Source organism: Nymphaea colorata, chromosome 4, assembly GCF_008831285.2.
Source record: "Nymphaea colorata isolate Beijing-Zhang1983 chromosome 4, ASM883128v2, whole genome shotgun sequence".
NCBI lineage: Eukaryota > Viridiplantae > Streptophyta > Magnoliopsida > Nymphaeales > Nymphaeaceae > Nymphaea > Nymphaea colorata.
In genome coordinates this window covers 14,556,314-14,581,497 of record NC_045141.1, presented here as the reverse complement: position 1 = coordinate 14,581,497, position 25,184 = coordinate 14,556,314, and the positions used below count along the sequence as shown (strand labels likewise).

Below are 25,184 nucleotides of genomic sequence, written 5' to 3'. Positions count from 1 at the left end.
AGGAACCAGTTAGGTTCGAGTCACATGCCATCAGGATTACACAATGAGTTGAGGCAACTCGAGCTTGACTCGAACTTGATCATAAAAAGTCAACTCATTTATAAAATAGTTGAGCTTGAGTTTAATTTTATGCTTGAAGTGTTAAAAGAGTGTTATAAGACTAGTTCCTTTGGATGCAGAATATGCACTCTTTCTTTGGATTTTTTGTTAGATGGTTTAGCGTTTGAATTAGTTAAAAGAAACCAGTTTAAAATAAACATGTTTGTTATGTTGACACGAATCGAGTCGAGATCGAACTGGTTGAATCGACTTGTGCAGCCCTACATGCAACCCACACCTGTAATCAATCGAATCGACAGAATTCTTAAAGGACCGTAAGAACAAAAGGAACTCAATGATTGATTGGGCCAATTTGATCAATTTGAATATTTTTTAAGGTTTAAGTTTTTCATGAGCGTCGCAAGATAATTCAGGCATTTTGTCGCTTCTTTATAATTTTGGGTATTTGTTATTGTAGTTTGGTGCACAAAATTTGTATGGTTTGTGATGCAACTTCTAATCATAACCAACGAAAGTGCTTTGTAAACTGTACTGTTACAAATAATGCTCTGGGACCTGAGACTTTTTTTTTTTTTGGAATACTGATCGAGAAGTTAGTTTTTTGTTCGAACAATTTTCAGAATTTTAACAATATGTATAAAAAAAATAAAAAATATATGAACTCATGTAGTTTTCTTACTAATTTTCTTATAAACATATTGACAAAATTTTAGAACAATTATTCGGTTAAAATATATATGAGTAGCTTTATTCTTGTTGCCTTGTCAAATAGAATATATATATATATATATATATATATATATATCGTTATAAACCAAACATTTATGTTAGGGATAAAAACTAAACCCTTTAATTTGTTGCTAAAACATTGTTTTAAATAAAATATAAACATCTTAATATATTTTAAAAATTTATTTTGATACAATACATGTTTGGATACAATTTGTTTTTATGAAAAATATGAATTTTTATATTATCAAAATGTTGATGCTATTGGGGCATTCATTTTTTAATTACAAAAACACTATTAAAGTCTAACAAATGATCAACTTAATATATATTTTGCATCGACCTGTTTTGTTTAGGTTGAATTGCAAAAAAAAAACATCAAAATCAAGGCATCTAGCATTTATTCCTGCTTATATGTTTGGTTTTTATCAACTATTCTGGCTCTGTCTCTGTTTCTATTATACACACATATATATAAAGAATGAAAAGGATGACTACAAATCAAATAACCTCACATTAAGTCTTCTGAGCCATATGGAATGAAACAACATATGCACAACATCAAACCTCTTGGGAGGGTCATTAATCACAAAGTGCTGCTGGACCTTCATAACATTTGCTTGCAACTTCAAGTATGAATGTTCAGGAATGTTAATCAGAATTTCTTTAAGTTTGGGTATCTTTCGAACTGGAATTGAAACCGAAAACTGAGACCAATCTAGAACATCACTGAAGGGGAGCACATAGCCGTCGGAAATCGGCACTGGCACGCAACCAGCCAGTATAGATTCAGTGAGCCTGGGACTGGCAACTTCATACCCACTTGGGCAGAGGCAGTACTTGGCGTTCATCATGTGTTGAGTATAACCTTTTCGTCTTGGCAAGTGTTGAAATATCTGAATTTGGGAGTCCTTGCCCTCCCACTGTTGGAAGAGGAAGTTTCTGACAGAACCATGGTTGCCTCCTGCAAAGAATGCCAACATCTTTTTTGAGGAAGGTGGAGTTGGGACTCGAACGACTGTGGGGAGACGAAACAAGAAGTTGAATTCCGGGAGCGGTGCATCCTTTTTAGGGTTGAAGCCTTCCGAGGTGTTGGCATTGCACATCACCCTGATCAAACTTCTGACGGCTTCTTCTTTTACTGTAGCTTTTGGCGCCTAAACATCGCTAAAATGATCAGCACGGTAACACTGTTCATGCAGTTCTTGTTGGTAATTCAAGATATAATCTATTCTAGATAATAATAATTTCAACAGTATCTTAAACTGACACTAGTTTGGAAACCCATAGTCACATAATGTCAAGAAAGTAAGGCAATTAATGCTTCATCACGTCCAGTTTATTATTGAAATATGAATCGGAATCTGCAGGCAATAGTACCTTCACGTACTTAAAAAAATGGAAAGTGCAGCTCACACTTTTAATGTTAAGAGCGGACTCTGCATTGGGAAATGTTTGAGGATGGGCTCATTTGCATCAATAACGACGAATGCATCTTAATGGCCTGGTTTGCTGGAGAAAATGTTCATTGGCGTGAGTTTTGCAAGGGCTGAAATTTAAGATCTTGGGTGACGGATCGATCAAGTAGCTGGGGGCAGGCTTCCGTGTTATACGTCGTGTTGGTCATCAGCAACCGTGGGCAGATGTGCTTGGAATTTAATGTCTTAAAAGCAAACAAAAGACAAGGACGGCGTCGTTCATCATAAAAAATAAACAAAGGACAAGTTGTGTAGCAAATTAAGGATGAATATGTTTACAAAGACCCGTGACTATTATATGATTTCATGAATCTGGGTATTAGTAGTCATATTTAAACAGTTCCTCAGTTTATCGATCACAGTAAAGCAAAGATCGATGTTCCAAATGATATAACAGGTGAAGAAATAAAAAGAAAACTAAAGTGGTGGATGATTTGATTTACCCAGTCATGACAGGCAACCATGAAATGATCTGCACCGTTCGAGATGTTCCAATACGGGTATTTGTTTGCTACCACCTGGACATAATCACTGATCACGACCGAGATGAGTTTTACAACGTTCACAGTACTGCCCTTCTTGTAAAAGAACCTGACCATTCTTTCAACGCTGAATGGGAGGAAGTAGATCAAGGCCTGCTCTGGATCATTGGTGATGAAGCGGAGCCTCTTCTTGTCCATCTCTTGGATGAATTGGCCCTCTATCGAATACAGGCCCATGCTAGAACCATCGTGGAAAATGGGTGGCTCCCCTTCCCTGTAGATCCATATCTTCAGCCTCTTCTCCATCTCTATGTAGCTCCTGTTTGTTTACAGTACAATGCATCATAGTTCAGATATAACATCTATAATAACTGGAGCTAAAGAACATTTTCAGTTTAGTATTATAAACTAAAAACGATTTAAATGTAACATACAAATGATATGTTGAGAAACTAGTTCTCTTCCTTTCTTTAAAATAATTAGGCAAAGAAAAGTTGATTACTGATGAAATGCATAAGAGTTGTGGTAGATGGACCCCCTCGGCACAAAGCCCCGGCCCTTCCGATCAGAAGTGTAGTTTCGCCCCAAAACAGCCCTTCTAATGGCGGCCCTCGACCTGGCAAGGCCCTCCTCCAACTGTTCCAACCTGCTCATCTCAACAACGCTGCCTCTCGTCTTCTCCTGCAGCCAGAGACAGAAGTAACGGTCCAAGATGCTGGTTGGCCCTTTCAATTGATCAGTGAAAGAAGAAGAAGATAGAGAGTTTAATTAATCGATTCTACAAAATTCCTACTGTAATCGCTGAAGCATTGGAGACGGTGCTGGGTGTGGCGTTGGGCATTTCAGGGACAGACTCAGGCACCGGTGCAGGGGCAGACCCAGGCATCGGTGCAGCAGCAGAATCGGCAGGAGTTGGGGCCGACATAGTTGCGGAAGCGGAATCAGTGGGAGCCGGGGCAGGCATAGTCACAGGGGAGAGACGAAAGAAGGGGAGGACGGAGGAGCTTGTGCCACTGCCATTGTAGGAATTGAAGATGGCCACAGAGAATAGGAGCACCAGCAGGAAAAGAATGGCTGACAAGTCTCCCCTCATGTTGTTGCGTGCGCCTTCTTCTCCTTCTTCTTCTTCTTCCTCTTGAAACTCTCTCAGAACAACTGAGAAAGCGTCTGTTAGAGAATTTTACCCACAGTTGGTCTGAGAAACCCCTTCACGGCGTTTCTGCTGGCTGGAAAGGGAAGGAATTGTCAACTGAAAAGGATTGCTCTGCTCCAATTAATATAGCGTTGGTTGCTCAGGACTCCCTTGGCGGACGCAGATATGAGCTTCTGCGGGTGTCGGCAAACTCACTAGACTCAATACACGTCCGTTTTCTCCTTCACATATTTACATTAAATGGATGTCTTAAGCTGAGATCTCAGATCAGTGGTATGAGGTCGGACGGTGGACTCCGTAACTATGCTGGGTTAAGTAAGTCCATCATGACTTCATGTTTGCCTTTTTCCGTTAGCTATTGAATACCATGTAGTATATACGTATTTGTGTATATTTAATAAAGTTTATGAAATTTCACAGTTTAAAAAATAACGAAGTTCACTCATATTTAGCAATACACGACATATATATATATATATATATATATCTATAGTGACAGCTTATTTGGTAGATCTGACTCGTGAGCCGGTAAATGGATGATCCTATGCAGCTTGGGTTACTGGCTACTTGGGCAAGTGAATTTCTATCTGACAACATTTTCTGACTGAGACCCAATAATGACGTGACACAATTATGTAAAAAATGTCGGTTCTTATGTTGGTCAAAATCCAAATTCACTTTTAGAAAATAGGGTATCGCTATCCCTTCTATTTTTTTTTTAATGTTTTAGAAGAGTTAAAAATATTTTAAATTATTTTTTAAATGAAAAAATAAGGAATACGTACGGCCGGTTTTATTTTGCTCATTTATTTTCATTGGATTATACTGGTAAAAAAGTAATTATAAAAGCAAATTTTTCAAAAAACATAGAAATAAATAAAACGCACCAAACCTTTTGACATTATTAAAAACACGCATAAATTTTGCACGGTTAAAAAGCAACTTTTTTTGTCAACCAATGTTGTTTCGCCGGTACAAATTCTTAGTAGCTAGCCAGTATCGCCCCATTTTTAAAATGATCTTACGAATTTTAAAAATAATTAAAAAAATGCAGCGTCGCATCATATCGTCCAGGGCCTGGATACATATATTGATAATTACATCATCATAAGCTAAACCTAATGTAATTGCTAGAATATATTAATACCACAAGGTTGGATGTTGACTAATTAATTTTTATTGGCCTGTTCAACTACATAAAATATCATATTATTACCAACTCATGTTTATCTGTTCAAATTTATTATTTTTTATTAATATCGAAATTAGTTAGTTAAGTAATCTTCCCCATATGGTACTATAAAATTATGGAAAGAAAGGCTTAAGAAATCAGATCGATATGTTTCTCATGTTCTTTATAAAGGAAAAGCGAGCAACAATTAATTAATTGATGTAAAAAAGGTAAACTTATAGATGTTATCAATTAATCAGGAAAAAGTAAAATTTAGGTTATTTTAAACAATCTATTGAAAAGGTTATTTGTACGTTTTCAAATATTTTTTATTCTTTCGCTGTAATGCTTTTGAAAAATTTCTAGTTAGTACACTTACATGCAATCCAACAAAAAGTACAACAGCAATATATAAATCTATGTGCAATAAAAATTAATATGTTTGTATTTTTCTTCTTGTACAATAGTATAAAAGGCTGTGAAATTAAGTATGTAATTTTCTTAAAGTAGAATCAATCATGTTGCTTCTTTTATGATGCTCATTCAGCATATACTAATACTATCATGCTAATTAGTTGGATTCGAAGTTTCAAATAATTAGGAACACACGCACACACACACACACACACACAATATATATATATATATATATATGTTTTGTGGAAAAATGTCTGGCTTTGGAGCTGCCTGATGCATTAAATCAAGTGGGTGGAATTAAATACACCGTCCGATGCATTACTATCTAACTTTGATAGGCAGGATGAATCTGGTAAGACCATTGACACCACATTCTTGTGAATTAAATATTTTAACATCGGATCAAACTTGGAAACTGCAGATCTCAGATCCGCGGTAATCAAGCCCAACCTAAATGGCCAAGTGACAAATATCCAAATCTTGATGTCTTTAATAAAATATGCAAGATCAATGCCCTATTCTGCCAAATAGCGAAATAAGCATACTCTAAGATGCTAGGTAGCAAAATACCCAAATTTCGGTTCTTTACTGAAATAAGCAACTAGCATGAGCCTGGGTCTTGTTTCCCGGATCTGGATCTAAAGAACTCTATTATAATAGTATTGGTTACATTAAAACAAGGTTTTGGTTATCTTGGTGATGGTTCAGTATTGAAAAGGTTATTGAAAAATGGGTTCCACAAGCAGTTGAATTGTGAAACACGCGGTTGGGATGTGGTGCAGATTTTAGATCTGGATCAAGTCTCAAGAGTGCAAGTTTCTTTAATCAATTATAGGAACACAAATTAACTTAGTGTTCATCTCATGAGAAAAATGCCAATCGGATGATTCGTATGTTTGTTCACAAAAAAAAAAAAAATGATTCGTTGCTTGATCCTTACAAAATCAACCACGTAGATCACATTTACATGTGAATTCCAAGGCATCAATATTGGTTGAGACAATTCTTTGGAGATATCAATCACTCAGAAACAAGAGAAATAACATACCTAGGTTTATTTCCAATACTGAGATCAAGAGAAATAATATGCTTCAGGTAAAGAAAAACTGCATGTTTGATAAGTTAATTAGATTATGTCGTTTGACTTTATTAGAGTCTGCTATGCAGAAAACAAGCAAAAGAAGAGGTTTCACCAAGTGAGTAAATCAAGATGAGGAGCTGAAGAACCTAGCCAGCTATGCCTCACCTCCCGGTACTTTGGTTGGGCAAGTTGTTAGTTGGCTTGCCAATGACTGAGTTGGGGAGCTTAGAGTTTGTGTGACAATCGGAACAGCTTGGTACTGTTCTATGAATATGCCCCAAAGAGGAATGTTCATAAAACAATTTGTTCTATAGGACAGATGCATGAAAACAGTAACAAATTGTTACTGTTATTCCCCTTCTCAATCACTTTGAAAACGTTTGATTAATTTTGGGATGTAGTATGTTTTCGACTTTTGCCATGAAATTTTGCACCACACTAAGAACATGATTTATGTTTTATAACAAATATCCAATAAAAACGAGAGCAAGCATCAATGAAGCTGATGTAATATTGATATATGTACAAAAAATAGGAGAAGACCCCCAAACATCACAAATAATTAATTCTCAAGATTTACAACCAAGTCTTATCAAAAGGAAGAGCATGACTCTTACCCATTTGACTGTTGCGTATGTTAGGACCAGATTGCAAGAAAAAACAGAGTAAGGTGAAAAACAGTCACTCTGTAAACAAATATGTGTTCGTAATATCAAGAGAGTGAATAGTGAAATGAACGGCAGAGAGCAAAACAAGAAAGCAATCACACAGAAGACACCCAAATTACGTGGTTCGGATAGACTGTTTGTCTTCCTACATCCACGGGGAGAAACCAGCAGGATTCATATTATATGAAGCGTCAAAATACAATGAGATCCAAGAAGCCAAAATAGACAAAAATCCCCTTACAAGACAATAATGCTACTGCGTGACCTTCAGCCCCAAATCTCTCTCTCTCTCTGTTTTCTGTATGTTCCTCACATAACCCCAAAACTGAAAAACATACCTCTTCTTCTAGAGATGACACAGAGAGTAACTGCCCACAAGAGATTTCAGCAAGCGAGAGAGTTGGTCGTGGAGTCTCCATGTTGACGACGACACCTTGAGACGCTCCACCAAAATCGCAGGCCACTCCTTGAGTTTCTCCACCAAAATAGCATACCACAAGATGATGGCGTGAGGCAAAAAAGGGGAAAGATGTCGAGCCCTTCCATAAAGCAAAATAAGGGTTTTAAGAAGAAAGACATAATTGCCCACTGTTGACTTACATATGGCCAAGTCAACAACTAATAACAAAACTCCATCTTTTTGGCTTGGTCATAATCCAGAAAACATATAAGATCAATCCTGTTCAATATGAATGTCCATTCTCCCTTGGACTCTAAACATGTTTAACACGCACAAATCTGAGCCAAGCTCAGACAATAGTGAAATTTAGTTGTGGTGAGAGGTTTCGTCAACATGTCTGCCACATTATGTTGTGACTCCACCTTTTTCAGTTGAATTTCACCATTTGCCACAAACTCTCTGATTTTATGATATCTGACATCTATATGTTTAGTTCTTCCATGATAAACTGGATCTTTAGCCAAACATATTGCGCTTTGGCTGTCACAATGTAATTTGACATTTTCCTGCATAATACCCAGTTCATGAACAAGTCCTCTTAACCAAACTGCTTCTTTTGCAGCTTCTACTGCGACAATATACTCTGATTCAGTTGTTGATAAAGCAACAATATCCTGTAGTGTAGCTTTCCAACTGATTGGACCTTCACCTAGAGTAAATATATACCATGTTGTAGATCTTCTTTTATCTAAGTCACCTGCGTAATCTGAATCAACATAGCCAATCAGAGTATCAGAAATATTTATACCTGTCTGAAATAGTAAACCAACATCTGATGAGCCCTTCAAATATCGCAAAATCCATTTAACTGCCTCCCAGTGTCTTTGACCTGGATTTGCCATATATCTGCTAACAACACTTACTGCATGAGATAAATCAGGTCTAGTGCAAACCATAGCATACATAAGACATCCAACTGCATTTGCATATGGTATTTTGCTCATAATAGTGCTCCCTTTTTCAGATTTGGGACAATCTTTTAAAGATAACTTAAAGTGTTGAGCAAGTGGAGTAGAAACTAATTTTGCATTCTTCATATTGAATTTAGCCAATACTTTATTTACATACTCCTTTTGTGTCAACCATAGTTTCTTTTTCTTTCGATCTCTACGAATTTTCATACCTAGAATTCTTTTTGCTGCCCCCAAATATTTCATTTCAAATTCATTTCTAAGTTAATATTTCAACTTAGCAATTTCTAACATGTGTTTGCATGCTATAAGCATGTCATCCACATAGAGCATCAAAATAATAATGGAACCATCATTCAAAAAACGAAAGTAAACACAACTGTCATACCTGCTCCTATTGTAGCCTTGTGCCAACATAAAGGTGTCAAATCTTTTGTACCACTGTCGTGGTGCTTGCTTCAAGCCATAGAGTGACCTTTTCAATTTGCACACTAACTTTTCATTTTTCGCTTGAATAAATCCTTTTGGTTGCTGCATATATATTTTTTCTTCTAGGCTACTATGTAAAAATGCAGTTTTAACATCTAGTTGTTCAAGTTCCAAATCATCAATAGCTACCATGGCTAACAAAACTCTAATTGAGCAATGTTTCACAACTGAAGAAAAAATTTCTGAAAAATCCACTCATTTTTTCTGAGCATAGCCCTTGGCTACCAGCCTGGCCTTGCACTTTGGTGGTTCTCCTACACTTGAAGATTCTTTTATTCTAAACACCCACTTGCAGCCAATCACTTTCTTTCTTTACGGAAGACTTACCAATTCCCATGTCTGATCCTTTTGAAAAAACTTCATTTCATCTTCCATAGCAACCATCCATTTTTCACTATCCTTGCTTTTTATTGCTTCCTGAAAAGTCAGTGAGTCAGTAGACATAACTGGAAATGCATATGCTACTGTATCTTGAAATTTTAAAGGTAATCTAACTTCCCTTCTTTCTCTACCCTTTGAAATAGAATAAGGTTCTTCAAGTGGTTGTTCTTCTTCCTCACTTTCTTGTGATGGTTCTTCCAAGATTTGGTTGATCTTATCATTACTCCACTCAAGCTGAATTTATTTACTTGTCTTTTCAATGTCTTTATCACAATCTTGAATTTTCTTTAACAATGATGCTTCATAAAAAACTACATTTCTGCTGATCTCCACTTTCTGTGTGTCGGGGTTCCAAACTTTATACCCTTTCACGCCTGATTTGTATCCAAGAAAGATGCATTTCTTTGATTTAGCATCAAGTTTGCTTCTTTCTCCTTCCTGCAATAACACATAAATAGAACAACCAAAATATATGTATGTTAGAGTAATCAACTGGCTTACCATACCATACTTCTTCTGGCACTTTCAGATTTAATGCTGTAGGAGGAGATCTATTTACTAAAAAACATGCAGTGTTAACAGCTTCTGCCCAAAACTGTTTTGGTAAACCTGCAAACAACCTCATGCAACTAGCCCTCTCAATCAAAGTTCTGTTCATTCTCTCTGCCACGTCATTCTGCTGTGGTGTACCTGAAATAGTGAAATGTCGAGTAATCCCTTCAACTTTGCAAAACTTTTCAAACTGAGAAGACGTATACTCACCACCATTGTCACTTCTTAGCACTTTTAACTTTTTACCTGTTTGATTTTTCACTCCCGCTTTCCATTCCTTAAAAATCTCAAATACTTCAGACTTATACTTGAGGAAATATACCCAAACTTTTCGTGAGTAGTCATCAATGAATATAACAAAAAATCTAGCTCCTTCTTTAGATGTAACTGGTGCAGGCCCCCATACATCTGAATGGATATATTCAAGAATGTCTTTACTTCTTTTTGTAGAGGTTGAGAATTTAACTCTGCACTGTTTTCCAAGAACACAACATTCACAGAATTCAAGTTTACATGATTTGATGCCCTTGAGTAGCTTTCTATTATGCAACTCTTGAATCCCTCTAGCATGCCACAAATATGCAGTATCATCATGAGAAAGGAATGAAGAAGATGAGATGGCAGCAGTCCCTGTTATAGTTTCTCCAATCAACCTGTATAGAGATCCAACTTTCTCTCATTTCATGACAACTAAAACTCCTCGCTTCACTTTCAATATGCCATTAGCACCACTAAAAGTAAAGCCATTAACATCAAGTGTATCAAGAGAAATAAGACTTTTTCTTAAATCTGGAACGTGTCTAACTTCTGTTAAAGTTCTAATGACACCATCAAACATTTTTACTTTTATGGTTCCAATTCCAACTGATTTACATTCTGTATTATTTCCCATCAACACTTTTCCAATATCACGTGATGTATAAGAATCAAACCATGACTTATGAGGACACATATGGTATGAACATCCAGAATCTAAAATCCATACATCAGATTTGAGATTATTACCTGAGGAAATGGCCAGCACATCTCCATCGACATCCGATGCTACACTTGCTTCTTCGGCTGCTTTCTTTTTTTGTTTGTATTTTTCTTTAAGCTTTGGACAATCAAATTTCCAATGACCCTCTTCTTTGCAATATCTGCATCTGTTGTCTCTACCTTTTGACTTGGATCGAAAACTAAACTTCTTGCTGAATTTATGCTTTTGACGGCCTCTCTCGTGACCATGTTCCTTTACCATTAAATTTTCTCCATGATTTGGCTTATGTCTGGCTTCATTTGAAAGCAAAATAGTCTTGACTTCTTCCAGCTTTAAAGTGTCTTTGCCATAGAGAATAGTAGTCACAAGATGGTCATACACTTTAGGCATAGATGAAAGAAGAAGAAGGGCCTGGTCTTCTTTATCCATCTTAACACAAACACTGCGAAGTTGAGTAATTAACCTATTGAAGGCATTCAGATGCTCAAGCAGATTTGTCCCATCAGACATACGTAAACTATAGAGCTGTTTTTAAATACAACTTATTTGTGAGAGACTTCGACATATACAAATTTTCTAATTTAACCCACAAATCAGTCGTAGTATCTACATCTGCAACATTATACATCACTTCATCAGCTAGGCAAATTTGAATTGTACTCATTGCCTTCAGGTCTAACTCATCCCAATCAACATCTTTAATCCCTCATTTCTCTTTTCCAAGCAAGGCTTTATGCAAGTTGTTCTGAACCAAAATAGCTTTTACACGTTTTTGCCACAAACCAAAATCAATCTTGTCGTCAAACTTATCCACCTCAAACTTAGTCATTGACATATTTGACGTCACAGTCAACAAAAATAACTATCACAAACACAAATCTTGCAACCTGGCTCTGATACCAGATGTTGCGTATGTTAGGACCAGATTGCAAGCAAAAACAGAGTAAGGTGAAAAACAGCCACTCTGTAAACAAATATGTGTTCGTAATATCAAGAGAGTGAATAGTGAAATGAATGGCAGAGAGCGAAACAAGAAAACAATCACACAGAAGACACCCAAATTACATGGTTCGGATAGACTGTTTGTCTTCCTACATCCACGGGGAGAAACCAGCAGGATTCATATTATATAAAGCATCAAAATACAGTGAGATCCAAGAAGCCAAAATAGACAAAAATCCCCTTACAAGACAATAATGCTACTGCGTGACCTTCAGCCCGAAATCTCTCTCTCTCTGTTTTCTGTATGTTCCTCACATAACCCCAAAACTGAAAAACATACCTCTTCTTCTAGAGACGACACAGATAATAACTGCCCACAAGAGATTTCAGCAAGCGAGAGAGTTGGTCGTGGAGTCTTCATGTTGACGACGACACCTTGAGACGCTTCACCAAAATCGCAGGCCACTCCTTGAGTTTCTCCACCAAAATAGCATACCACAAGATGATGGCGTGAGGCAAAAAAGGGGAAAGATGTCGAGCCCTTTCATAAAGCAAAATAAGGGTTTTAAGAAGAAAGAGATAATTGCCCACTGTTGACTTACATATGGCCAAGTAAAAAACTAATAACATTTGACATGCTTCATAAATGTCATTTGAAGGTCTTCCAAGAACTGAACAACCAAAATTAGACAAACATGCTAAACTGGTTAAGGCATGGATGACACTTGAATCTAGGTACCATCCACTAGTATCTTCTTGAAGAATAGCTGTAGTGTGAAATGCTTCTGCAACTGTCTTGGTTTTTCTTAGTGGACTTACATCGCTGGTCTCCATGACATTGTTTTCGGCATAATTGACATGTTTCATAGCATAGTCAGTGGCGAAGCCATATAGGCTGGTGTGAGTAATTGCCCATACCTACTTCTCAAATTTCTTTTATTTTTACATTAATATTATTTAATATTTACTTTGTTATGCATGTAAGTGCCCCTTCATTATGATAACATATGAATAGTGCCCATCTGACTCTGCCACTCAACATAGTTATGCCATGTGACCTATGCTATCACATGCAAAACAAGTAATAGAAGTGATCTGATTGGCCATTTCAATTGATCGGTGACAGAAGAAGATAGAGAGTTTCGTTAACCGAGCCCATAATATTCCTACCGCTATCGCTGAAGCATTGGAGACGGTGCTGTGTGGCGTTGGCCATTTCAGGGGCAGACACAGGCATGGGTGCAGCAGCAGAATCGGTGGGAGTTGGAGGCTTGGAGCAGACATAGTTGCAGGAGCAGAATCGGTGGGATCCGGGGCAGACATAATCAGAAGGGAGAGACGAAAGAAGGAGAGGGCGGAGGAGCTTGTGCTACTGCCATTGTAGGAACTGAAGATGGCGAGCAGGAGCAGGAACAGAATGGCCTACAAGTCTCCCCTCATGTCGTTTGCGCGCGCCTTCTTCTTCTTGTCCTTCTTCTTAGAGCTCTTTCAGAAGGATTGACGAAGGGTCCCTTAAAGACTTTCGTCCACAGTTGGTCTGAGAAGCCCCATCGCAGCCACTTGTTGTTTCTTCTGCCATTATTTCCTGAGCAGATTCCGCCGGCCTGAGTACTCGGAAGTCTCTGATTGGAAGAGGATGGAATTCTCTACTGAAAAGGATCGCTCAACTCCAATGAGTGGCATTGCCCCACTCTATGATTGCTCCCTCCCTTGGGCTGCGTTGGCGGAGGCAGGTATGTGCTTCTGTGGGTGTCTTCAATTAGACTAATGAGACTCAATACACATTTCTTATTTATATATTATATTTTGATTCCTTTTAGCAGTTTTTTCTTTTACATATTTACACAGCTCAAACAAACGGTGGATTTCTCGAGTGGGCATCAAAAATTTACTTTAGTTTGTGAAAATCATGGATTTGCAGTCAGAGGGACCAGGGGTCCGATTCATTAGACAGATGGGCTAAAGTCATCGGATTATAGAGTTAACTTTCATAAATTTTTATAATGTAAATAGTTGAATAAAATAAGTCAGTCAGGATTTCACGTTTGTTTTTTTCATCAACAAAAATTGAAGAAAAGCAATATATGAGTGTTTATATATATATATATATATATATATATTAAAGTTGGTGATAATTAAAAGACAGCAAACTTGAATATGTAATTAAATGACGATCACAGCTGACTTGGCAGATATAGAGTCGCAACCTGGTAAATAGATGATTCTAGCCAACCTGGTAAATAGATAATTTTATTTTCGTATGTTTTAAAAGAGTTAAAAATATTTTAAATTATTTTTTAATTCAAAAAATAAAGCTTAACCAAATTACACATTTGATTGTTTGCATTTTTTTTTAAATTACAAGGAATTTTACGAAGTGTTAGTGACTTTTTTTTTTTGTTTTTTTGCTATTTCAGGTATAAGGGCATTTGGATCATTAAAATTAGGGGTGGGCATCGGGCCGGCCCAGTACCGGGCCTGGCCACCAAAAGTCAGGGCCAAGGAACAATGGTGGAGTCAAAAAATTTTAGCTCAGAGGCACAAACTGATCTCTTGCTTAGGAGAGTGAGTGGTTGCAGGCACCGACTCGGATCTAGTGTGGGCACCACATGTGGTTGGACCTACCTGAACCTAAGTCCATCTTAAAGAGTAGGAGGTAGATGAGATGTCATCTAATTGGGTTACAAGAAGACTGCTATTTTCATATTTCCAAGTCCGATTGCTAATCAGATCTGGTAGCAAAATTTCTACACTAAACCTGAAAGAGATCAATCAGACCTAGATTTTCCTACTTGGATTAATGTGGTTTAGATCAAGTCGAGATACATCTCAATAATTGATTAATTGGTAATCGTAGCTGTACATGTTGGCTTGTGACTGTTGGTCCGATTGATAGAATTTAAAGGAACCAAAAAACGAGGCAAAAGGAAAGGCACATGGATTATATCACATCATAATGACAACTCTAATTCCATTAAACCGATCATGTTAGTTCAACTTTCTCGTGACTTTTGTTAACAAAATTCTGGGAGAAATTAACTTAATGATGCTTGAAAGATGTGAAAGTGGAAAACTTGTTTTAGTTAAGCTTTTAATGCACTTCCTGTAACATCTTGCATGCCTAGACGTTCTAACAAAGGCATTTAAAGCAATGGACTTTTCAGCATATGATACAATTGTGGAAAAATATTGTCCAAAACAGACCGTGAGAGACGGAGAGAAACGAAAATGAAAAAACCACCACCAGAGATGAAGAAAAGCTTCGTTGTCATCGTCTCCACCATCGTCATCGCCGTTCTCCGCTGTCATCATCGGCGGCTTAGCCATCGCCGTCGAGGCCGTACTGATAGAGAGAGGCCAGACAAACCCATCGTGCCATCGACAGTCGACACCCTGCATTGTCGGAGAAAAAGAGAGAAACGAAGATGAAGAAACTACCGCCGAAGATGAAAAAATCTCCACTGTCTTCGTTGCCGCCGCCACTGGCCGCTGTCATCATCTCGTTACCGCCGTTGTCATCGCTGCCCTCCATCGTTGTCTCGACAACCATGGCAGGAGAAAGAGAGAGAGAGAGAGAGAGAGAGAGAACATAAAACAACCATCAAACGTGGTTTCTCATAACCGCGCTTTTTAAGATCACATCTAGGTCTCACGCTACATGTGAGTTCCAATGCATCATTATTATTGGCCATCACAATTCCTTGCAGATATCAATTAAAATAGCATAGCTAGGTTTATTTCCAATACTGAAATCAAGATAAATAATATGCTCCAAATCAAGAAAAATTGCATATTTGACAAGTTAGTTTGATTATGTGGGTCGACTGGATTAGAATCTACTACAAAATAAAGCAAGCAAAGGAGGGGTTTCTCCTAAAAAGTTAACCGAGATGGCAGTATGTTGGTTGGGCAAGTTGTTAGCTGGCTTGCGGCTGATGGAGCAAGGCCATTTGGCATTTCAAAACAGTTTGGTACTATTCTATGAATATGTTTCAAAGAAGTATGTTCATATGACAATTTGTATAGATGCATGAAGCAGTAACAAACTGTTACTACTATACAGCTACTAAGGGTCTATTTGACAAAGGTAACACTTTGTTATTATTCCATAAATTTGCCCCTAAATATAAGAGAGGTGCACGAAATACTATAGCAAGTAGTCCATGAATCAGTTTCATCTTTCAAGACAGATTTTTTATGAGACAGTGACAATATACTACTATTGCCAAACAATATACTACTATTGCCAAACAACTGCAAAAGAACCTATTTAGTTCATCGCTTCCATGCATCATGGTTATTTATCTTTACATATTGCACAGAATCTTGCTTTACACCGAATGATTTGCACATCCTGAAAATCATCCAATGGTGATACAGCAGATAGGTGGAAAGATTTTAGTCTTTTCAACATGGGTTTTGTGAGAGGGGTTCAGGTTTGGTTTTGTTCAAGGAAAAGATCAAAACCAGCAGCAAGAGCCAATCATCCATGCACTTGGACGTTGGTAATAATCAATACTTATGTGTTGAGCACGTAGATGAAGGTCCCTATATCAACAGTTGCTCCAGTATGTCGGTGTTGATGTTTACTGTCACTATCTTCACCAACGATTGACCAAAACGTCAATAAAACCGTTACTGACTCATGACAATGTTTCACCGACATGTTCAGGTTGTTGGTAATGCCTATGTTTTTGCAGTGAATGTTGGGTTGGTTGGAAAGTTTTGAATAAAAAAAAGCTTGTGATTGTATGTTCCGAAGGGCGAATCCGACATAAGTATGTAGAAAATAAAAAAATAAACAACAAAGGTCACAGAAAAAGGATTTTAACATAGAGACATTTCTTTACCCATGGAAGGCATCCATCGGCCTTAGCTGATAGTGTACAGTAACTTCTTATTTATAATGGATCTCTAAACAGTTTCCAAATTAGTTTTCAGCGACATAGTGTAGTTGGTCGAGCTGGTGGGCCATTGAGAGCATAGTAGTCAGTTCAGTTTTCATGAACACTATTCCTCTAGACTGTAAATGGTGGTAATGCAACCCTCTAATTGATGGGTATACCATGGGTTCACCTACGTCCCAAAGTAGCGAGACTCCGAGGTTAAGTAGAAAGGGGGAGATCTTTGGCCTTTTGTCGGACAGCTTCACAAAACAATTTCCAAATTAAGATTTCTCCTGAATAATATCAGCTGCTAAAAAATGGTGACTGCTCTGCTTATACTGTTCTTTGCTTATGAAGTTCATCATCTCTAGCTCTGGCCTCTTTTTAATCTTTCACTTGGTTTTGTAAAATTATGTAATTATTAGATCAGATGCATGCTGCGTGCTGTTATAGTCGTTCTTGGGTTTTTGGGAGATCTGTGAATACCGTAGAATGTACCTTTAGATGTCAAAAGATGGAATTGAATATACCTTTAACCACATCTGCTGTTTTGGATATTCACACATTCAAATTTAAACTTTGATTAGAATACAAACAAGGAAAAGTCATATCTAAATCTAAATATGAAATCCAATTTTACAATCAGAATTCAATCCAAATCCAATTTTCGCATTCGTTTCCAAATCCTAATAAAAAATTTTGAACTAAATTTTGCCAATTTTCAAAATGTACAAGCATTAACTATAGGATATTTGTTTAGAAATATCTGAATCCGACTGGATGTTTATATATATCCGAATATGGTCTGATGTTATTTTTTAAATCGGGATCCGATCCAATTTTTTAATTAGATACTAATTTTTTTTCCATATCTGATTTTTTTCATAAGGATTTGAATGGATATCTGATTCAAGGTGAACGTATTGACATCCCTAGGTCAGTAAGTTATGCCCATGTGGGTCTTTTACTCATTACACGCTCTAGCTAATTCTTAAACTTGTCCACTATGCTACTAAGGATCGTGTAATTACATCATGACATTCATTTGTAGATAAAGTAATCTAGAATTAGTATTCTCTCTCTCTCTCTCTCTCTATATATATATATATATATATATATATATATAACTCTAAATAAAAGCTTACTAGATGGACAACACGCTAAGTTATTACCTTTTTTTTCTAGACCATGGATAATTACATCCCAGCATCAAACTTGACTTAATTTCCCCTTTCAAGTTAATACCCTGACTTTCTCTCCCCACAAAGGCTTTGGAGTTGACAGTTTGTGGCAGGTGAACAGATTATTATTTTACCTCTAACAGGCTTTCTCGAATATTGGAGGCTCCAGAGTTACTGCTTTGGGTCAACGGCAGCTCACAGATCATAAATTTCGTTAGTTCTTTTTTTCATTCCATTGTACTAGTAGAAAATACAATAGTAAAAGGAAAACATTGAAAAAAATTAGAAATAATAAAAAAAACACGCCTAAACAAAGCAACCTTCCATTAATTGATTTGAAAAAAGTAAACTTAATTATAGTTGTTATTAATTAATCAGGAAAAAAACTAGGCGTACTTTTAACAATTAGTTATTAAATTAAGGTCATTTGTATGTTTTACAGTGCAAGACTGGTGGGAGTAGGAATGTACAACGAGGAGCCGAACTCGAGCTTGGCCAGCTTGAGCTCAAGTTGCAAGTTGCTTGATTAATGCTTTGTTTTGTTAATTGAAAATGAAGACCATAAAAAGCTGATAAAAATTAGTCAAAAACTGTCGACATGCCCCTGAAGATTAACAAATCGTGAAGACACAAGCCTGCCGAGTTTAAACAAGTCAAGAGTGAGTAGTTAAAACTAGACTAGTTTATAACTCGAGTTTTAACTCGAGTTGGAGGTCGACAATTTTATAGCATGAGTCAAGCTTATACGGGCGAGTTCAACTCGAGCCTGAGTTGGCTCGACTCGTTGTACATCCTTATATGGGAGTTGGGCTCACACTCCTGTTATTCACAAAAAAGATTAAGTGGATAGTTTGTATGCTTTCAACTATTTCTGTTTCTTTAGCTGCACTTTTGAGAATTTCCCAACAAAATTTGAACTCGAGTATGCTTGCATGCAATCTGACAAAAAGAATAACAGCACTATATATAAATCTACCTGTAGTAAAAGGCTATAAAAAGTATTTTCTTAAAAAGGAACCATTAATGTTGTTTGATGCATTGCTGTTCATCTAGAATACTATTGCTACCATTCTAAATCATTTAATTCAAGTAAACCACTAATTCTTCTTTCCAAGATAGAGATGCGATTGCTTTCTATATATGAAGGATAAGGATTCTGAAACTCAATAGAGTTTGCTTATAAGCGATTTTGCTGCATTGATGATCTCCAAGCTTTCGTCCTTCCAAGTAGCTGAACAATGAGCAGAATTATAATGAAAATGGCCAACCATGCGAAGTAAGCAGAAAGTAATTAAATGTTCCTAGTGAAATATGAAAGTGGAAAACTTGTTTAAACTTTTGACCCAATCACTATCCAAAAAAGCAGCTCAAAGGGCATAGAAAAGTTGGACGGGGATGTGTAAACTGCACATTCTCGTCTGGATGCTCATAGGTGCTACACCCCTAAGTCACAAAAGGTGAGAGTATTCCATCGAGCCAAAGCCGGCCTTCTGCACTCTCCCCCCCCCTCGTTTAAACTCAACTTAACGCAATTATACAATAAACATTGAATTACAATGAGAAAATAATTAAACGAGTAACAATTAGACAAGTCAAAGGAAGTGAGACATGTTTAACATAAATGACTTAAACAAGTCAAGTTCGAGGTCGATGTTGTATCATCTAGTCGAGCTCGAGTATGCTCTGTCAAGCTCAACTCAATTTTGAGTCGAGTTTGAGATCGAACTTTTTCAGTTGAGACAAGCTCGAACTGGCCCAACTCGAACTTGACTCGGCTCATGTGCAGCACTATTGCGTGGTCAACAAAAATATTTTCCAAAACTCGCCAGCTCATTCACTGATTTGAATCCATGGCCAATCAATCTGATTCACTTCTAGATTTCAATGGTATAATGCATGTTTCATATTCTATGTTCCTTTTTCCTTAAAAAAAAAAAATCCAATTCATGTATAACCGGTTTTGCTGTATCCATGAATCAAAGAGTCTGGCTGATCTGATTGGATTTCCCATACAATATGTTTTCCCTTTTGCCTAGAAGAAACAGTTTCTTCCTTGCATGCTTACTAGGAGATATGGGAGTTTATATGAACACGAACTGCAAGCCATATCCAAAGACAATAACCACACCACATGAATGTCAATAGTGAAACTGAGGTGCATTTTATTTGCTTTTCGGTGTTGGAAGAGAACGCTGACAATAGAGAATAGACAAGCAACTGAAGAAGAAGAAGGATGGCTACAAATCATATAACCTCACATTAAGTCTTCTGAGCCATATGGAATGAAACAACATATGCACGACATCAAACCTCTTGGGAGGGTAATTAATCACAAAGTGCTTCTGGACCTTCATAACATTTGCTTGCAACTTCAAGTATGAATGTTCAGGAATGTTAATCAGAATCTCTTTAAGTTTGGGTATCTTTTGAACTGGAATTGGAACCGAAAACTGAGACCAGTCTAGAACATCACTGAAGGGCAGCACATAGCCATCGGAAATCGGCACCGGCACGCAACCAGCCAGTATGGATTCAGTGAGCCTGGGACTGGCGACTTCGTACCCACTTGGGCAGATGCAGTACTTGGCGTTCATCATGTGCTCCTTGTAACTTTGGCGTCTGGGCAAGCGTTGAAAGATTTGAATTTGGGGGTCCTTGCCTTCCCACTGTTCAAAGAGGAACTTTCTGATGGATCCATGGATGCCACCTGCAAAAAATGCTAACATCCTTTTTGAGGAAGGTGGAGTCGGGGTTGTGACGACTGTTGGAAGACGAAACCTGAAGTTGAATTCCGGGAGCGGTGCATCCTGTCTCGGGTTGAAGCCTTCTGAGATGTTGGCACTACACATCACCCTCATCAAATTTTTGACGACATATATATATATATATATATATATATATATATATATATATATATATATATATATATATATATGAGAGAGAGGTTGATAGGGTCGATAAAATGAGAATGCATAACAAATTTGAAAACAAAAAGTCATTTAGATACAAGAACCGCAAAAGCAAAACAAAAGAATAAAATATACATTACAACAAAACAATATAGCAGAGGAAGGGGGGAAGAGAGAGAGAGAGAAAGTGGATAGGCGAAGCAGTAGAGTGGCACGACAAGAAGCGAAAGACGGTGCTCTAATTGAACAACAAAGTGGACATCGGCGTATACAAGGCATACTACAGAATTCAATGATGAGGAGGTGTCTCTGAAGACTTTGTTGTTGCGCTGCTCCCAAATGAGCCGTCAAGAAGATATAAATCACAACCTCTAGATACAACCCTAAGAAAAGGTTAGTGGAAAGAATGACAATAAATGAAAAGAAGGCGAACGAAGGGTTAGTATGAAAGACTATGAATAACGGAAGGTCATGAAATTGCAAGAACACAGTAGAAGAAAGGGCATGACGTGAAAAGGTGACCTGAAACTCAACCACGGCGAGACGAAGGAAACATTGATTAGATAAACTAATGTCAAAACACTGTAGGTATGCCTTTATTGTTGAAAACCGTATTCTGCATTAGGAAATATTTGAAGATGGGCTCATTTGCATCAATAATGATGAATGCATCTTAATGGCCTGGTTTGCTCGAGAAAGTGTTCACGGGTGTGAGTTTGCGAGGGCTGAATTAATTTAGGATCTTGGGTGATGGATCCGTCAAGTTGGGATCAGGTTCCTTATTGTACGTCGTCTTGGTGACCAGCAACCATGGGCAGATGTGCTTAGAATTTAATGCCTTAAAAGCAAAAGAAGAACGAGGACGGGGTTGCTGATCATAAAAAATAAACAAAGATAAGTTGTGTAGTAAGTTGAGGATGAATTTACAAAGACACGTGAATATTATATGATTTCATGAATGTGGGCTTTAGAAATTTAGCACAAACTTTAATATTCTTGCTGCTTTCACTCTCATCTCAGAGCAAGTTGTATCCACAATGCATTTTGACATCTGTAAAGACTAGTATTCATACTCCTATAAAACAATGCAGAAATATGCAAGCATGCACATTGACCCTCAAATCGTGCTTCCGAAAAGTTCCATAAATTTGTGACATTTAAACAACTCTTTAGTTTGCCAATCACAATAAGTTGGGGTGGAGGCAACGGAAGCCATTTTTGAAAACTTAAAATTTAATGTTGAAACCGGGTGGACGCATGAGATCCAGGTCACTACCCCATGGTCAATTGAAAGTTTGGTAACCATCTATTTAATAGAAAAAGTTCTGAGCAATGAAATTGTGAAGAAATTACAAAGAACATTGAAGAACAGTGGTGGATGAGTTGATTTACCCAGTCATGGCAGGCAACCATGAAATGGTCTGCACCATTTGAGCTGTTCCAAAATGGGTACTTGTTTGCTACCACCTGGACATAGTCACTGATCACGGCCGAAATGAGTTTTACAACGTTCCTAGTACTGCCCTTCTTGTAAAAGAACCTGACCATTCTTTCAACACTGAATGGGAGGAAGTAGAGCAAGGCCTGCTCTGGATCATTGGTGATGAATGGCACCCTCTGCTTGTCCATCTCTTGGATGAAATGGCCCTCTATGGAATACAGGCCCATGCTATAACCATCATGGAAAATGGGTGGCTCCCCTTCCCTGTAGATCCATATCTTCAGCCTCTTCTCCATCTCTACGTAGCTCCTGTTTATTATAGTACAATGCATGATAGTTCATGTATAACATCTACAATAATAGGAGCCAATGAATATTTTTCAGTTTAGTATAAACTACCATTTATACATATAAGTAAAACGGTTTAAATGTAATATAAAAATGCTATGTTGAGAAACTAGTTCTCTTCCTTTCTTTAGAAAAAGGCAAAGTAAAGTTGATGACTGATGAAATGCATAAGAGTTGTGGTAGATGGGACCCCTCGGCACGAAGCCCCGGCGCTTCCGATCAGAAGTGCAGTTTCTCCCCAGAACAGCGCTTCTAATGGCCGCCCTCGACCTGGCAAGACCCTCCTCCAGCTTCTCCAACCTCTTCATCTCAACATCGCTGCCTCTCGTCTTCCTCTGCAGCCAGTGAGAGAAGCAACAGTCAGAAAATTAACTGATTGGCCATTTCAATTGAACAGCGAAAGAAGAAGACGGAGAGTTTAACTAATGGAGTCGGTAATATTCCCACTGTGATCGCTGAAGCATTTGAGGCGGTGTCGAGTGTGGCGTTGGGCATTTCAGGGGCAGAGTCAGGCATCGGTGCAGGGGCAGAGTGGGTGGGTGGCGCAGGCATCGGCGCGGCAGCAGAATCAGTAGGAGCTGGAGCAGAATCAGACATAGTCACAGGGGAGAGACGAAAGAAGGAGAGGGCAGCGGAGCTTGTGCCACTGCCATTGTAGGAAGTGAAAGTGGCCACTGAGAATGCGAGCAGGAGCAGGAACAGAATGGCAGACAACTCTCCCCTCATGTCGTTTGCGCGCGCCTTCTTCTTCTTGTTCTTCCTCTTAGAGCTCTTTCAGAACGATTGACGAAGGTCTCTTAAGGACTTTCGTCCACAATTGGTTTGAGAAACACCATCGCAGCCACTTGTAGTTTCTGCTGCCATTATTTCTTGAGCAGATTCCGCCGGCCTGAGTACTCGGAAGTCTCTGATTGGAAGAGGATGAAATTCTCTACTGAAAAGGATCGCTCAACTCCAATGCGTGGCATTAACCAACTCTATGACTGCTCCCTCCTTTGGGCTGTGTTGACGGAGGCTGATCTGAGCTTCCGCAGGTGTCGGCACTCTCTCGTTTAGTTTATGTGCTTGTGCGAGGAAAGAAGGAAAAACCAAGGGGAAGGAAAAGAATTGCAGTGAATAAGATAGAGAAAAGCAAAGAAACTTTGTCATACTAAATTAAATCTTTGTTCTACATATAGAAGAAGTATATGGATCAAGTATACTGATTTCGTGTTTGATTTCAAATACGCTTAGTTGAATTTGATAAAGAAATTCAAGTTTTAATAATTAATCGAATTCATATCAGGCGTTTAGTTTCATCACCTAATACAAAATTGAGTTCTTTTGAATATGTTTGATAACCCTCGATCTGAGATCCACAGCTGATTTTAAATATACATTAGGTTAAATCCGCAGCCTAAACAGACAGCGGATTTGGATCTCAAATCTGTTCTGCCTGTTCCGAGGGAGGATGTGTCTGATTAGAAATCCATGATTTTAAAATCTGATGTAGCCTCGGATTTCTATTTAACATATCCTTTGTCTGACAGAGACCCAATGAGGGCGTGATGCAATTATATAAAAAGTGTCGGATCTTATATTGATAAAAAATCCAAACTCACTTTTAGAAAATAGGGGATCTCTTCGATATGGGTTTGGATTACAAAATTGGATTTGGTTCACAACTACTAAGTGTATAAACCGTGGCAAATCGAGGAGATTGATTCGTTGGAGTTGTTCAAGAATCAGCCAACTCAATGAATTTTCGTATTGACTCTCCCAAGTCAATCTATTAAAGTTTATCTTTATTAAAAAAATTAATAAATAAATTATAAGGCACTTAACCACGGTGAGGTAGCTGAAACATGTGGTCGCCTAACCTTGTACTTTCAGATAATTTATTTAATTTTGAATATGGAGATATTTTATTGTCCGTGCAATATTCCCTTATCGAAAGCAGAATTTTCTCCACTCATATCTAAATAATCACTAAAGCTTCATCAGGGGTATGGTCATATTACTAAGATTGCTTATATATATATATATATATATATATATATATATATATATATATATATAAACTTAATTTCTCTCCTCACAAAGGCTTTGGATTTGATAGTTGTGGACAAATGATGGATTAATTATTTTATCTCTACAAGCTTTTTCGAATATTCGAATCTTTAATTACTGATTCGGATCAACGGTTCCAAAACAAATTTAGAACATTTTAATTCTAATTTAAAAATTGCAGCGTGGTATCATATCGTCAAAGGACTGGATAAAGAAATTGATACTTACATTCCAAAAATTACTAGAATAATATTAATACCATGAAGTTTACCAAGAATTCGAATGTTGGATACGTAAATTTTATTGGCCTTTTTTTTTTTTTTAATGTTGACGCAAGGGAAACTGTTTTCAATGTAAAACCGCCAAGGTCATACCCTTGTGTCTCTAATGTTTTTACATGCATGCATGCTTTGAAGC

General features: G+C 37.6%; 1 protein-coding gene across 2 annotated transcripts; it reads right to left on the bottom strand.

The window, feature by feature from the left end:
* Positions 1 to 1,280: 1,280 nt before the first annotated feature.
* On the bottom strand, positions 1,281 to 23,832 carry LOC116252236 (probable glycosyltransferase At5g20260). Of its 2 annotated transcripts, none has more exons than XM_050077686.1 (4): positions 23,142 to 23,832; positions 22,875 to 23,053; positions 2,711 to 3,068; positions 1,281 to 1,946 (listed from the first exon to the last, which is right to left on the bottom strand). In XM_050077686.1, the coding sequence occupies exons 1-4, from the start codon at positions 23,442 to 23,444 to the stop codon at positions 1,284 to 1,286; spliced, it is 1,503 nt and encodes a 500-aa protein (XP_049933643.1). In that variant the 5' UTR covers positions 23,445 to 23,832; the 3' UTR covers positions 1,281 to 1,283. The 2 variants fall into 2 exon arrangements, with proteins under 2 accessions (XP_049933643.1, XP_031482230.1); XM_031626370.2 differs by lacking the exons at positions 22,875 to 23,053; positions 23,142 to 23,832 and adding exons at positions 3,252 to 3,430; positions 3,543 to 4,109.
* Between the last annotated feature and the right edge of the window lie 1,352 nt (positions 23,833 to 25,184).

Coding starts and splice junctions, on each gene's coding strand:
- LOC116252236 (XM_050077686.1), bottom strand. CDS start 23,444: ATGAGGGGAGAGTTGTCTGCCATTCTGTTCCTGCTCCTGCTCGCATTC. Junction 3,069..22,874: donor AACTCTTATGCATTTCATCA/GTCATCAACTTT, acceptor GTAAACAAACAG/GAGCTACATAGAGATGGAGA. Junction 1,947..2,710: donor TGGTTGCCTGTCATGACTGG/GTAAATCAAATC, acceptor AGCGATGTTTAG/GCGCCAAAAGCTACAGTAAA.